General features: G+C 39.0%; 6 protein-coding genes across 6 annotated transcripts; 2 read left to right on the top strand and 4 right to left on the bottom strand.

Moving 5' to 3' along the window:
* Positions 1–75: 75 nt before the first annotated feature.
* On the bottom strand, positions 76–921 carry LOC140272724 (hemoglobin subunit beta-like). Its single transcript, XM_072368131.1, has 3 exons — positions 798–921; positions 453–675; positions 76–361 (listed from the first exon to the last, which is right to left on the bottom strand). The coding sequence occupies exons 1-3, from the start codon at positions 887–889 to the stop codon at positions 233–235; spliced, it is 444 nt and encodes a 147-aa protein (XP_072224232.1). The 5' UTR covers positions 890–921; the 3' UTR covers positions 76–232.
* Positions 922–3,614: 2,693 nt separating this feature from the next.
* LOC140273445 (hemoglobin subunit alpha-1-like) lies at positions 3,615–4,311 on the bottom strand. The gene is made up of 3 exons (XM_072369006.1): positions 4,180–4,311; positions 3,877–4,084; positions 3,615–3,770 (listed from the first exon to the last, which is right to left on the bottom strand). Exons 1-3 carry the CDS (start codon positions 4,272–4,274, stop codon positions 3,642–3,644), a joined length of 432 nt encoding a protein of 143 aa, XP_072225107.1. The 5' UTR covers positions 4,275–4,311; the 3' UTR covers positions 3,615–3,641.
* Positions 4,312–5,715: 1,404 nt separating this feature from the next.
* On the top strand, positions 5,716–6,428 carry LOC140273444 (hemoglobin subunit beta-like). The gene is made up of 3 exons (XM_072369005.1): positions 5,716–5,848; positions 5,971–6,193; positions 6,285–6,428. The coding sequence occupies exons 1-3, from the start codon at positions 5,757–5,759 to the stop codon at positions 6,411–6,413; spliced, it is 444 nt and encodes a 147-aa protein (XP_072225106.1). The 5' UTR covers positions 5,716–5,756; the 3' UTR covers positions 6,414–6,428.
* Positions 6,429–8,534: 2,106 nt separating this feature from the next.
* On the bottom strand, positions 8,535–9,382 carry LOC140273044 (hemoglobin subunit alpha-A). The gene is made up of 3 exons (XM_072368569.1): positions 9,220–9,382; positions 8,903–9,110; positions 8,535–8,780 (listed from the first exon to the last, which is right to left on the bottom strand). Exons 1-3 carry the CDS (start codon positions 9,312–9,314, stop codon positions 8,652–8,654), a joined length of 432 nt encoding a protein of 143 aa, XP_072224670.1. The 5' UTR covers positions 9,315–9,382; the 3' UTR covers positions 8,535–8,651.
* Positions 9,383–11,562: 2,180 nt separating this feature from the next.
* LOC140272969 (hemoglobin subunit alpha-A-like) lies at positions 11,563–12,397 on the bottom strand. The gene is made up of 3 exons (XM_072368490.1): positions 12,227–12,397; positions 11,924–12,131; positions 11,563–11,804 (listed from the first exon to the last, which is right to left on the bottom strand). Exons 1-3 carry the CDS (start codon positions 12,319–12,321, stop codon positions 11,676–11,678), a joined length of 432 nt encoding a protein of 143 aa, XP_072224591.1. The 5' UTR covers positions 12,322–12,397; the 3' UTR covers positions 11,563–11,675.
* Positions 12,398–13,074: 677 nt separating this feature from the next.
* Positions 13,075–14,040, top strand: LOC140272844 (hemoglobin subunit beta-A). Its single transcript, XM_072368329.1, has 3 exons — positions 13,075–13,248; positions 13,436–13,658; positions 13,781–14,040. Exons 1-3 carry the CDS (start codon positions 13,157–13,159, stop codon positions 13,910–13,912), a joined length of 447 nt encoding a protein of 148 aa, XP_072224430.1. The 5' UTR covers positions 13,075–13,156; the 3' UTR covers positions 13,913–14,040.
* The last annotated feature ends 240 nt before the right edge of the window (positions 14,041–14,280 follow it).

Genomic DNA, 14,280 nt, shown 5'->3' with positions numbered 1-14,280 from the left:
CATCTGGCGCCCCGGTTAAAAATAAGGAAGAATATAAAAAATAATTCAAAGGCTGTCAAACTTGCATTGGTGATCATTTTTGTTTAATTTTTCTTCAGCTTTATTGACAAGAAACAGAGAGACAACCAAACGGCGTGTATGTGCATTGATATTCATAAGCTTCTTTGTGATAGTCGATTAAAGGAAAACAGAAACAGAACAGCAGAGCATGTGAAGGTCCTCTGCTGAAGCTTTAGTAGTACTGCTTCCTCAGAGCGGACACCGCCACTGCCAGGAACTTCTGAAAAGCAGCGTGGACTTCAGCAGTGAAGTTTTTGCCCAATTGACTGGCAACCACAATGGTCAGGCAGTCGGCCAGGAGCTGCAGTCAGACACAAAATAATATCCATCAAAAAGCAGAAACAACATGAACAGTGACGTCACCGAATATCAATCCCAGTCTTTCCGATTACCTTGAAGTTGTCAGGGTCCACTTGCAGTTTCTCGGAGTGCAGCACGCTCAGCTCTGCATATGTTTGTTTGATGTTGTCCATGTTCTGCACAGCTCGTTCCAGACCAGCGAGGACCACCTTTCCGTGAGCTGCAACCTTCGGATTTGATGTGATAGCAGCAGCGTTGTACAGGTTTCCAAAACGGCCAAAGTACCTCTGAGTCCAGGGGTAGACAACCAGACACCTGAGGAAGCACCCACAAACGTGAATCTCTCTCTGTTACATCAACTCATTTCGTACTGACAAAAAACATCTTATTTTTCTGTGCTTCTGTTATGGGACAATAGATAAAGAAATAAATATCACCTGGCAAAAGCCGCGGGGCCCACGATGTCATAGTCTATTTTTGAGAAGATGTCTTGGATGGTAGCGCGCTCGAAGTCTGTCCATTTGACCATTTTGACTCTCAGACTCTTTACGTTTGTGGTTGTATGGCGCACCACTCGTATCTTTTAAAGGAACAGTTTTGCTCCCCTAAAGTTATCAGATGGGTGGAGTTTGACAGTGTGACGTCAATTAGCTTTGATTTTCTGTGCAAAAGTGATAAGGAAAGCCCAAATGTCCACTGCATGAAATGTATCTGATGTTAAAGAAAACGTCGGTGGACGTGGTCAGCCTTTCCACGCTCGTAAGAAATAAAGAATTACTGACTGTGAATGTCCGGCTCAAAGAGGACTTTGCAGACTTAAATGAGCAATTGTTTTAGGCTAGGATGAGGCGTGTCTGCCTCCATGATCAGTCATTTGATGCCGAATAAACAAGGTTTTGATCGGATAGAATACATCAAATTTTCTTCAATGTTGAAACTCATTCTTAAGCTCAGTTTCAAATTTGAGGGGCTCATGGTCCTTCTTTCAGTTGAACGAATCGAAGCAATTTAAATGATGGAATCATTATTTTTTAACAAATTGACAGAATATAGATATTAAAGTCACAAATGATGGTACGTTTGCACACATTTAACATTAACATTGGTTGAGATACATGGTACAAAACCATGTTGTTCAACAAACCAGGATGTGGATTCATTTTATTTCAGGTTTTGTGCAAAAATGAGTCACTCCTTAGTTCCACCAAGGATACCTTCTCATCATCTTTGAAAAGGGCCCTCAGCAACAACTCCCCAAGCGTGTTGGGGGTCTCTCAAAATATTCTTTGGACACCAGCTGCTTTTTCACTCATTTTCAGTCCAATAATTGCCTCATTGTTTTTTTTTTTTATTATTATTGGTTGAAACATTGACATTCAAGCCATGACACCTGACTCGTGACATGGAGCAGTGTCCTGTCTACATAAAACAGACAACTCAGTACAGGACTACATTTTCCTGGTAATATACGAAGAGATGATGTGTGCCTTATAGCTTCCCACTATACTGCATCAAAATACAAACATACAAATCAGTTAAACCCAGTGAAGCTTGAAATTTCAACATTTACCCTGGATTGCTCCACTGTAACGGGGAGTGTTGCTACTTTTCACTGATTTAATCGATATGTTTTAGTTCTATTTGACTCATTCTGATTATATATTCATATAATATAGACATATTATATATTTTTTCAACTTAGGCTAAGACATCACACGCGATCGGACTTTTTATCTTCTGCCCTATGTAACTGCGAGATCTTGAAACACTTTCTACTTTCTCAGTCCTAACATTGAGCTGCCGTTTGAATTTTTTAAATGATATTGCGGGTGGAGTTGGTTTGGAAGGGTCACTTTGAGTTTAAGCGTTATAAAGTGCAGGGGTACGAAGTGGTGAGTTATCATTTTTCTCTCCCCAAAATGAAAAATAAACAGAATTCGAGTAAAGTTACTGCTTCCAACAAAGTTTAGATTAATAGACTTTGACATCGAAGTTGGGAGAAAATGCAACTTTAAAAACATTGAATTAAAAAAAAAAATCAAACTGGTGCCTTTGAGCTGTTCTTTTCTTTTCTTTTTTTTTTTAATAATCGATCTTTATCCTTTTTACCTTTTTTATCTTTATTTTCTTTGTCCTTTAACATATAGGGTTAACATGAGGCTATCTCTTGGAACACCTCCAAACGTTTGAGAGGCGAACTCGATTGTGTCCTCTTCCTGGACACAGGATGCAGGACGTGGTCTTGATGATAATAAAGAAACAGGAGGTTAAAACAATTATCTTGTCTGGGTGTTAATTAAGAGACAAAAAGTTTAAAGCAATCAGTGTATCTGGGTGACATAAATGGTTAATGTGGATGTGTTTGTTAGTTCTGAGACATAGAATTTACCATCAAACTACACAAATGTTTTACTAATGCAACATTAAGAGCCTGATTTATGGAATATTGTAAAAGATTGTGTGATCAAAATTATTTCAGAAAACTTCCCTTTATATAATTTATTTGAAATGAAAGCCGTAAATAGAAAATAATTCAAAATCGTCCCAATTCTATCATGTAATTAGTTAAAACTGCAAACCATATGGTGTTATTTACAAATTAAGATATCATATAATAAACAAATGTTTTAATCATCTAAATTACACACTGAAGATGTTTCATTGTGATATCATTTTTTTCTCCTGCTATTCAAGTTTTAAAATGTATTTCATGATAAATAGTATAGATCACAAAAATGATGAAACTCAAACATAAAACAGAAGGTACTACCAGTTGGAGAACTTGGCAGGAACAGTTTAACATGGAGTAAGACTAAATTATCAAAGCAAAAAGTACAAAAACAGTTTAGCTCAGCAGCCATAGCTGTAAGAATTACATGTTGTATGTATTGTTGTATCTTGCAAATTGTTAGAATTGTAAATAAAAAAAGGTTTAAAAGATAGAATTTTAGACTGTTCTTCTTTGTTCTGATTTAAGATTGATTGATATTTACTCTGGAATAAAAGTTGACCCATATGTGCTGTTGGTAGATTATTTGTACCACTAAAGTGTTTATGGTAGACGCTTTTATCCAAAGCGACTTACCCCTACTAAAGATTGCCTCTCATGGAGGTAATTTGAACCCAGGTCACCCACATGAAATGTGGCAATCTTACCACTACACTATCCAGTCCCAACAAACAACCCAGACAATTTCTTTGTCCTTAATCTTTAATTGAAATTGAGACAGACAGAGAGTATATAAGGCCACTGCTGTCCTGCTTCTGCTCCAGCTCCTGTCTCATCTGTATTTCTCAGACAGAGCAAGGGACACCGCAGCCAGGAACTTGTCCATAGCAACATGGACCTCTGGGGTGAAGTCATCTGGGAACATCATGGCCATGACCACAAGGATGTTTTGAGAAAGAATCTGTAAAAAGAAAGAAAGAAAGAAGAACGACATCTAATCTTTTAAGAGTTTCAACTCCAATGAGAAAACACTACAGTGAGACAATTGTCAGTATCATCCTCATTACCTTGAAGTTAGCAGGGTCCACTCGCAGAGTGAAGGCATGCAGTTTACTGAGGTCAAGAAGGCCTGCTGAAAGATCGTCGATTTTGGTCACTGCATCAGCAACTCCACCCATCACGGTCTTTCCGTGCTTGATCACCGGGGCAGAGCCGGGGCTCAGGTCCTTCCAGTGGGAGAAATAAGTCTTGGTCTGTGGGTATACTATCAGCATCCTGGATAAAAACAAACAAAAACAAATAAATTGATTTGTGAATATGTAAAAAGATATGAAAATGTCGACATATCCGTCGATATCCGTCATGTTTACCTGGACAGAGCATCAGGGCCGATTTCGTCCACCCTGCCAGCCACTTTGGACCAGAAGGTCCTGACTGCTTCCTTGTCCTTTGCAGTGAGACTCATCTTGATTGTTTCTGTGAGTAATGCTAAAAGAAGGGCTTTTTATACACGAAACGGGGCGTGGACACACCCAGGTCACCCACTGAGATATGTGTGCTTTGACGTGTTCCAAGTGATATGTTAACAGCTTGCATGAGATAAACACAAAACTAAACTTGGGCAAAGATAACCCTGCAGTTATCAGATGGGCTTCACTCATCAAACTTGAATCAATACAAATTTGTATCTATTCAGTTTTTAACACAAGGATCTGACACCATTGTGACTTTTGAGTGAAAATGGGATTTTAAAAATGCTCTTCATATTCTAAGAGCCCCCTCTCCACCTTGATTATCACTCCATCACATTCAGCCAGCAGCTCAACAGAAATACAATACCCGGAAGTTGGATCTGTTAAGACCTGCCACATTAGAAGAAAAAAAGACATCATTGGTAAATTGGATTACAGGGTTGTTTTTTTATGCAGGTTTTGTCAATGTGATGACCAGAACTTTGTATTTTGATGCAGTGTAGTGAGAAGCTATAAGGCACACATCTTCTCTTCGTGTATTACCAGGAAAATGTAGTCCTGTACTGAGTTGTCTGTTTTATGTAGACAGGACACTGCTCCATGTCACGAGTCAGGTGTCATGGCTTGAATGTCAGTGTTTCAACCAATAATAATAATAAAAAAAATGAGGCAATTATTGGACTGAAAATGAGTGAAAAAGCAGCTGGTGTCCAAAGAATATTTTAAGAGACCCCCAACACGCTTGGGGAGTTGTTGCTGAGGGCCCTTTTCAAAGATGATGAGAAGGTATCCTTGGTGGAACTAAGGAGTGACTCATTTTTGCACAAAACCTGAAATAAAATGAATCCACATCCTGGTTTGTTGAACAACATGGTTTTGTACCATGTATCTCAACCAATGTGAATGTTAAATGTGTGCAAACGTACCATCATTTGTGACTTTAATATCTATATTCTGTCAATTTGTTACAAAATTATGATTCCATCATTTAAATCGCTTTGATTCATTCAACTGAAAGAAGGACCATGAGCCCCTCAAATTTGAAACTGAGCTTAAGAATGAGTTTCACCATTGAAGGAAATTTGATGTATTCTATCCGATTAAAACCTTGTTTATTCGGCATCAAATGACTGATCATGGAGGCAGACACGCCTCATCCTAGCCTAAAACAATTGCTCATTTAAGTCTGCAAAGTCCTCTTTGAGCCGGACATTCAGTCCACCTCAGTAATTCTTTATTTCTTACGAGCGTGGAAAGGCTGACCACGTCCACCGACTTTTTCTTTAACATCAGATACATTTCATGCAGTGGACATTTGGGCTTTCCTTATCACTTTTGCACAGAAAATCAAAGCTAATTGACGTCACACTGTCAAACTCCACCCATCTGATAACGTTAGGGGAGCAAAACTGTTCCTTTAAAAGATACGAGTGGTGCGCCATACAACCACAACGGTAAAGAGTCTGAGAGTCAAAATGGTCAAATGGACAGACTTCGAGCGCGCTACCATCCAAGACATCTTCTCAAAAATAGACTATGACATCGTGGGCCCCGCGGCTTTTGCCAGGTGATATTTATTTCTTTATCTATTGTCCCATAACAGAAGCACAGAAAAATAAGATGTTTTTTGTCAGAACGAAATGAGTTGATGTAACAGAGAGAGATTCACGTTTGTGGGTGCTTCCTCAGGTGTCTGGTTGTCTACCCCTGGACTCAGAGGTACTTTGGCCGTTTTGGAAACTTGTACAACGCTGCTGCTATCACATCAAATCCGAGGGTTGCAGCTCACGGAAAGGTGGTCCTCGCTGGTCTGGAACGAGCTGTGCAGAACATGGACAACATCAAACAAACATATGCAGAGCTGAGCGTGCTGCACTCCGAGAAACTGCAAGTGGACCCTGACAACTTCAAGGTAATTGGAAAGACTGGGATTGATATTCGGTGACGTCACTGTCCATGTTGTTTCTGCTTTTTGATGGATATTATTTTGTGTCTGACTGCAGCTCCTGGCCGACTGCCTGACCATTGTGGTTGCCAGTCAATTGGGCAAAAACTTCACTGCTGAAGTCCACGCTGCTTTTCAGAAGTTCCTGGCAGTGGTGGTGTCCGCTCTGAGGAAGCAGTACTACTAAAGCTTCAACAGAGGACCGCCAACGTGACATTTTTTCATGTGTCAGAATAATCATATCTCTCAATAAATAAAGGTGTGTTTAGAAATTCTTTGGTTAGGTCTGTTTGTTTCATACATTTTCGAAGTATTTTTCAAAAAGAAGAAATATAAAAAAATGTTGCGGTTCAATCGGAAAAAACAAAAGTAGGCATAACACACATCAAAATTTGAAAACGATTAATTTTGACCTCACAAAAGAGCTGGACTGGTATTGCTCTCATATTGAAGTTGATGATAATTAGTTAAACAATTTCAACGTTTAGATATTGTGACTGTGAAACTATGACTCCGTGAGCCACAGTTTGAGATGTAGAAAAACGGTTCCTTGCTAATTCTGCGTCAATTCATAATCATTAATCAACACACGTAAATGCGTGCAGCAGTAACCCTGAAGGTGAATACTGCAACTCAGAGGAAATACAATCTTCAGCTACCGTTAGATATGACTGTCATAAACACCCTTCCACAGATCGGCCTGTCCGTGCGCCTCCAACAGCGTTTGCATGTGAACTTTGTTTTAGGGTTCGATGCGATTTTCTATGGAGCAGCGTTTGTGCTATGGAAGTCTCCGTCAGTTTAAGAGATGTATCCCTGATATTAACTGTAGTCGTGGTTGATAAATATTGTAAAACCACGAAGACGGGCAGAAATTACACAAAACAAAGCCAAATAGTTGGCCACATTTTTGTAAAACACAAGTCTATTGTAATATCTAAATATTGTTAGTGTGCTGCATGGTGTTAAAGTATCACTGTTAGTATAAAAGTAGTAATAATTTCAGTAGATGGCGCTCGGTACCTTTAACTGGAGATTACACAACAACCTGCTGTCACTCAAACACTCAGCTTCCTGATAAATATGCAGCAGCACAGCTTTAACGATGTGGAGCAACTTAATTCAATCCTTTGTGGTTCCGGGTTAATGAATTCGGATAAAGATAAAGATAGTGAAAGAAACTGGTACGACAATTCAAGAGAATATCTTTGTAGGATCAACAGCTTACTATGATACACATCTGATGTTTGTATAGTCTATCTCAGGTCAGATGCAGCATGATGGACATCACAGAACGAGCGATAGGACGATGGAAACCTTCCTCCTGAGGGCAGACGCTTCATGATATATAGGTGAGATATCAAGCCTTAATTTGACCCGCTGTACTTTGGCTTAAAACTATTATGTGGACAGGCACTTAGAAGACCACAGTGTTGAGAAAATTGCATCTGTCCACTGATTTGCCTTAACTGTGGAAAGAGCCTTCGTCATCTTTGATGCCCAATAGTATAATACATCATTTAGTATGGAAGTTGGCATTTATTTCAGATCTATTTGTAATGTGTGTGTGTGTGTGTGTGTGTGAACAAAGGACTTCGAAATTCCAATGAACCATCAAGCAACAGCCTGTGAAGGCCCACATACCGGCTCCATCATAAAACAGACGCATCAGCAGTCAGATGAGGAGCTGTCCAAGGTGCTCAGACCTGACCCTGGTCAACCCTGGTCCAAGCAACTGTCAGTTAAAATAGCAACACTTTACTAACTTTACTTTATTAACTCAGAACTATAGTAATGTCAAAACGTTTTTAAAAGACAATCCAAACTATCCATGATTCAATCTCCTCATGGCTTGACTATCATAATTAACTCTGAATTGGGCTGACTCAATCCAACAGACAAAGTACAAGGAAAAGACCATTTATCGAAGTTATGGGACACTTTCATTGATACCTGGTATCTGATACCAGATACCTGCTATATTGGTTTTATGCTTGTATTCTTTCTTAAGGTCTTCACGGTTGAGCTCCGCGTTACTTTATGTTGAACTCTGTTTTTAATCTAACATTCATGCTTTTGGACGATGGGAGGATGTTGGAGTACACGAAGAGAACCCACATAGAGAACATGCAAACTTCGTTTCAGATGTCATAAACATTCAATTAGAACTGCATAGATCAAAGTAATAAAATCAACTATTTCTTTATTATTTATAATATTATTGTTGTTGTTGCTGTTATCATTATTATTCACCCCAACGTGTTGTATGGGTCATGTAAGGTAACAGACAAAAAAGAAGAGGCAGACATTTGGACAATTAATATTTATTCGATTTGTTCACCAAGCCCTTCAGTTTAAAGGTGCTGACATTGTTTTGGATGACATGCCGCTCGCGGACAGTCGATGCTCCACGATCGCTGGATGTTTAGCGGTATCTGTCAGACAGAGCCAAAGCCAGACTCTGCAGGAACTTGTCAACGGAGACATGGACCTCTGCGGTGAAGTCTCCAGGGAAATACATGGCCATCACCAAGATGATGTTGTGTGCGAGCATCTGAACACACATGCAAGACGTTGAAATAAAAAGAAAATCTTGATAGTCTACATTATACATCCCATTTAAAGCTGTGACACAGTGACACGTATGTGGGCTAGATCTTGAAAAGTGATGCCTACCTTGAAGTTGGCAGGGTCAACTCGGAGCTTGAAGGCATGAAGCTCGCTCAGCTTGGAGAGACCTCCAACAAGGTCATCGATCTTTCCGACAGCGTCTCCAATGGCTGCCATGATGGTTGCGCCATGCTTTTTCACCTGAGCAGAATCAGGGCTCAGATCAGACCAGTGCGCAAAGTAGGTCTTGGTCTGAGGGTATGAGGTCAGCAATCTTTTAAAAAAAAGATGAGATTAACAAAAACACAATGAAGTTATTAAAAAACGTGTGATGTTTGCCAATTTCAAAAAGTAAAAATAGAATAATAGAATAATAAACCGACCTGCCCAAAGCCTCAGCTCCCAACTCAGCAGACCTGGGGGCCACTTTGTCCCAGAAAGCCCTCACCACGGTCTTGTCTTTTCCAGAGAGACTCATGTCTGCCTTTTCTACACGTTTTCTCAATTGAATGGATTTCTCTTTAGTGGAAAGTCTGATGAAGATAGTTTTAACTGTCTTTTTTTTTTATATCAAACTAAACTGCACCACGCCCAGTATCAAATCTAAACCACACCTCTATGACGGAAAACACCAGAAGTTTCTGAGCTATTCCTTGAGATAAAAGTAACCACACCCTGTTCTCAAGTATATTTCCACCAATTGATATTTAGCTTTAAATTACAGATCGGTATAGCTTACCTTTTCTTAATGTATAAAAAAGAATATCCATGCAGAGTAAAAAAAAAATACAGGAATACATCATTTTAGAGGTTGCGTGTAAAGATTTTCGGATTAGTCTGCGGAATCATCTTCAAGGGCTTTGACGTGGACAAAACAATCCATTTGCGTAATTTCTATTTAGTTATTTGCATATATCTCACAAAATGCTCACTCCAGTGAGCTCTTCGTTTGTATAAGCCTTCGTTCATTTGATTTAAAAAGGAATAGACATATAAAGTTAGTCATGAAATTAACGACAAGGAAGCTTACTTAACCGTTTAACGTCCTGAATGAGAAAAAGGGAAAGGAAAAATGATCTTTTTTTAAAAAAAAAATAAAGTAATTCTCTTGGGACAAAGATGTTCAGAATCAATCATTTTTTTCTTAGGTGGTTATGTTGATGCTTTATTATAAAAGTCTCAAAATATGAAAAAGCAATGACATAATTTTTACTTTCTTTTGTATTTCATACAACTGAGCGGTACTAGAAGTGGATAATATAATAATGCCAAAATAATAATGCGTCTGCTCACTAATTAGCCCACCAGCCCATGACATTTACAAGACTCCTATACAAAGTTGAAACCAACCTAAATGTAAAGGACTGGGAGTAGTTGAGAGCAACTTCAGTCTTTAGAATAACATGTTTCGTTACATAGACATGGTTAAGTTGTTTTACAGAGCAGTCGGACGTAAGAGGCTGCTTGATGAAGGTGTTTCGCTTTTTGAGATGATGGACCTCATAGTTCGGTAATAAGTTAGTTACTCGTGACCTCCTTGCGAGAGTAAACGTGGTTGCTGATTATTCTGGCTTCTCTTGAAATGTGCAATTAGATATTTATGGGTGCGGTCCTCTGAAATTAATGATAACATAAAAAAAAATACTAAACCACAAGGGCGACGGCTGAAAATTATTCAGCTGTTGCTAATACATACCAAATGTCTTATAGCTTTTATGTGAACCAGGATATAATAGGGTAGATAGGTTTTAGTCTAATCCCTTCCAGTGTATGATCTTAACAGAAAGCTTTAAAATCATCGGCTCATTATATATGCTTCATTGCAAATGAACTAATTCAAGTATTTCAGTAGGTCAACTGGCATCAAATAATTGCAAAGCAATTCCTCTCAATCGAATTAGGCCAGTTTTTATGTTTGAATGAGTCGTGTCTGAATCTGCACTTGACATAAGACATTCAGACATCTTCTACTGTCTCATCCCTCTGGGTAATAACACCTCATCAATGGCATCATATTAATCCTGCCACCAGTCCTGAGACTGAAGTCTTTGGATTTACGACGGTGACTGAATTAATCATGTAACTCATAAAATACACAGAGATTACATCATTTTAGGTGTAAACGACCTAATAAGCAAATTTCATGACTAATTCAGTCACACAAAATGTTAACACGTGAAGCTAATTAGATGAATATGTGACTTTTAAGTAGTCATTGTCTCATGTCATGAGAAACTGCTTTTATTTATCGAGCAACAGTTCATCATTTCATACTCACCGACATAATCTAGTAAGATTCGAGACTATTATGTGTTATTTTTCATGACTGAATCGATCTGAAGTATGGGTATTAATGCTGTCATTTGTGATAAGAAACTAACAAGAACAAAAAGGCGAGACGCCCGTTGAATACCATTACCAATAATTGTTAGCATAAATATAATAAATAATATAAATATTGGTTCTTCAAAGTAGAATTCCTCGGTGTGGTGAATAAACTGTGAAGTTACAGTACCACCGTGCCACGAGTTTTACTTCCAGTCCTGTTTTGTCAGTTTTGTATGAATCTCTCATGTCGTGTTGGTTTGTTTGTTTTTGTTTATATCAATAGAATTAATATGGTGACAGAATGATCGCTATGTGATGAATAAGTTTGCATTATTTCAAAATACAAAGAGGTGTCATAAAGGGTTATGTGGGTGAGAACAAAGACGAAGAGAAGAATATTTGAAAATTAATTCAATTTATTCAGGAAGTCCTTCTGTCCGCAGATGGCGCAGATTCCATTTTGGATGGCGTCTCATTTGCATGCAGTCGATGCTCCTTGATCGCTGGATGTTTAGCGGTATCTGTCAGACAGAGCCAAAGCCAGGCTTTGCAGGAACTTGTCAACGGAGACATGGATCTCTGCGGTGAAGTCTCCAGGGAAATACATGGCCATCACCAAGATGATGTTGTGTGCGAGGATCTGAACACACATGCAAGACGTTGAAATAAAAAGAAAATCTTGATAGTCATTATACATCCCATTTAAAGCTGTGACACAGTGACACGTATGTGGGCTAGATCTTGAAAAGTGATGCCTACCTTGAAGTTGGCAGGGTCAATCCGGAGCTTGAAGGCATGAAGCTCGCTCAGCTTGGACAGACCTCCAACAAGGTCATCGATCTTTCCGACAGCGTCTCCAATGGCTGCCATGATGGTTGCGCCATGCTTTTTCACCTGAGCAGAATCAGGGCTCAGATCAGACCAGTGCGCAAAGTAGGTCTTGGTCTGAGGGTATGAGGTCAGCATCCTACATGAATCGAATGGATGAAAATTGTGAATATGCAGATCAAAAACGTGATTTACGCAAAGCAACGAACATTAAAAAGATTGAAGAACTCTAACCTGCCCAAAGCCTCAGCTCCAATCACTTCACTCTGAGGGGCGATTTTTTGCCAGAAGGCCACCACCACAGACTTGTCCTTTCCAGTAAGACTCATGGCTGATTTTTCTCCAAGTATTCTGAACAGAAAGATAACACGATGTGAAATGCAGGTGCAGTCAATTCGTAACTGCTCCCCTCAACACCACTTTTTTTTATTTAAGTATCAAATCCAACTGCACCACGCCCAGTATCAAACTTGATAAAGAGAGTGCCAACTGTTCCCAGACTAACCTTTGAGATAAAAAAAACCAACAACCACACCCTGCTCTCAAGGACATTTCGTATCAGTTACATGCCCAAGTTAAGACTATAGAAAATTTTGTTATTTTTCGTCCTAAAATGTATAAGCATGTTTTATGGTTGAAAGACATATCTGCCGTTATTTTTATAGAAAATACTGCAACATCGCTCGTGTTACTTTAACATTAAAGCATTTAATAAAGAGTTATTAGCAATAAAAAGTAATATAAGTAAATGTAATTATTTGACGTTTATTCTAGATACGTTCTACAAGATGTGACATCCTTCTGTGGCCCACTGGCTCTTGAATTTAATACGATTAAACCGGTGATGCAAAAACTAAATGGTAAACAGTTATTTACCGATCAATATGTTTAGCTTATGTTGCATAAAGGTTTGATAGCCTTGATGGTCATATGTACATCTTTAATATTTTTTTATCAGTTTTGTCCAGTAAGTCTATTGGCAACGATCTTATCTAACAACAACACCTCGCCGACTCTTGTCCAATCACGCGCTTTCAAAGCTGAGAGGAGTGGCATTCTAAAATTAATAAAAAGCTCTTGAACATTAACCTCCACAAAATTTTTTGTCATCCGTGACTTTCTAAAGATTGTTTTTAAAATACAGAGAACCTCAACAACGTCAACATGGTCGAGTGGACAGATGCTGAGCGCAGCGCCATCACAGCCCTGTGGGGAAAGATCGATGTTGGTGAAATTGGACCCCAGGCTCTGACCAGGTGATCTTTCACGATATTTAGGCTACTTATGAATTAATTAAACACCTCGTAAAGGTTACTTGATTAAGGTTTCCTTTGTTAAACACTAATATAGTCTAATAATTTTATCCTATTTCTGTTTTCTTCAAAAACAAATTTACGCACTGTAATGTGACGATTTTCTGTGTCCTGAATCGTGTAATTACAGACTTCTGATTGTGTATCCGTGGACTCAGAGACACTTTGGGACATTTGGCAACCTGTCCACCAACGCTGCCATCCTCGGAAATCCTAAGGTGGCCCAGCATGGAAAGACAGTGATGGCCGGGCTGGAGAATGCTGTGAAGAACATGGACAACATCAAGAATGCCTACGCCAAACTGAGCGTTATGCACTCAGAGAAGCTCCATGTGGATCCCGATAACTTCAGGGTACGTTTACAATTCCGAGGACCCCATCATCATGATGGAGGTCACGTATTATCATTTTAATCTGTCGCTAACCAGTGTTCCTAATATCGTCATATTAATCACCGTTATGCTTCTTATTTCAGACTCTTGCTGAATGCATCTCCGTGGTTGTGGCAGCCAAATTTGGCCCCAGCGTTTTCACTCCAGGTTTCCAGGAGGCCTGGCAGAAGTTCCTGGCTGTGGTCGTTTCTGCCCTGGGCAGACAGTATCACTGAATCCCCGGAGTGGCATTTAACATTCAAAATAATTTGACGAGCAGCAGTCTTTTTGCAGTTTCCAAAATGCCCAATTTACTGTCTAGGAACTGTTGCAAAGTCCAAATAAAATTCACGATAAAAGCCTACTTATTTTTGTCTGTGTATTTATTCATTATATGGTCAAATCTCCATTTAATTTCGTCTTATTATTCTAAGCTTCTTTAGACCACGTATCAGTGTGGTGTGCAAATATTTGTACGAAAAGCCAAAGCATATAATCAGTTGTTCCTGATGAGGTAACATTGCTATGGTAAATAGAGCTTATTCAACCGTGAGGCCATACAACTCAACTGTAGACTAATCAAGGCTATAGAGAGCTAGAAGTT

Source organism: Leuresthes tenuis, unplaced genomic scaffold (assembly GCF_036924035.1).
Source record: "Leuresthes tenuis unplaced genomic scaffold, fLeuTen1.0.hap1 SCAF_17, whole genome shotgun sequence".
NCBI lineage: Eukaryota > Metazoa > Chordata > Actinopteri > Atheriniformes > Atherinopsidae > Leuresthes > Leuresthes tenuis.
Note: the sequence above shows the minus strand (reverse complement) of the source record. Positions and strands in the feature narration are given on the sequence as shown.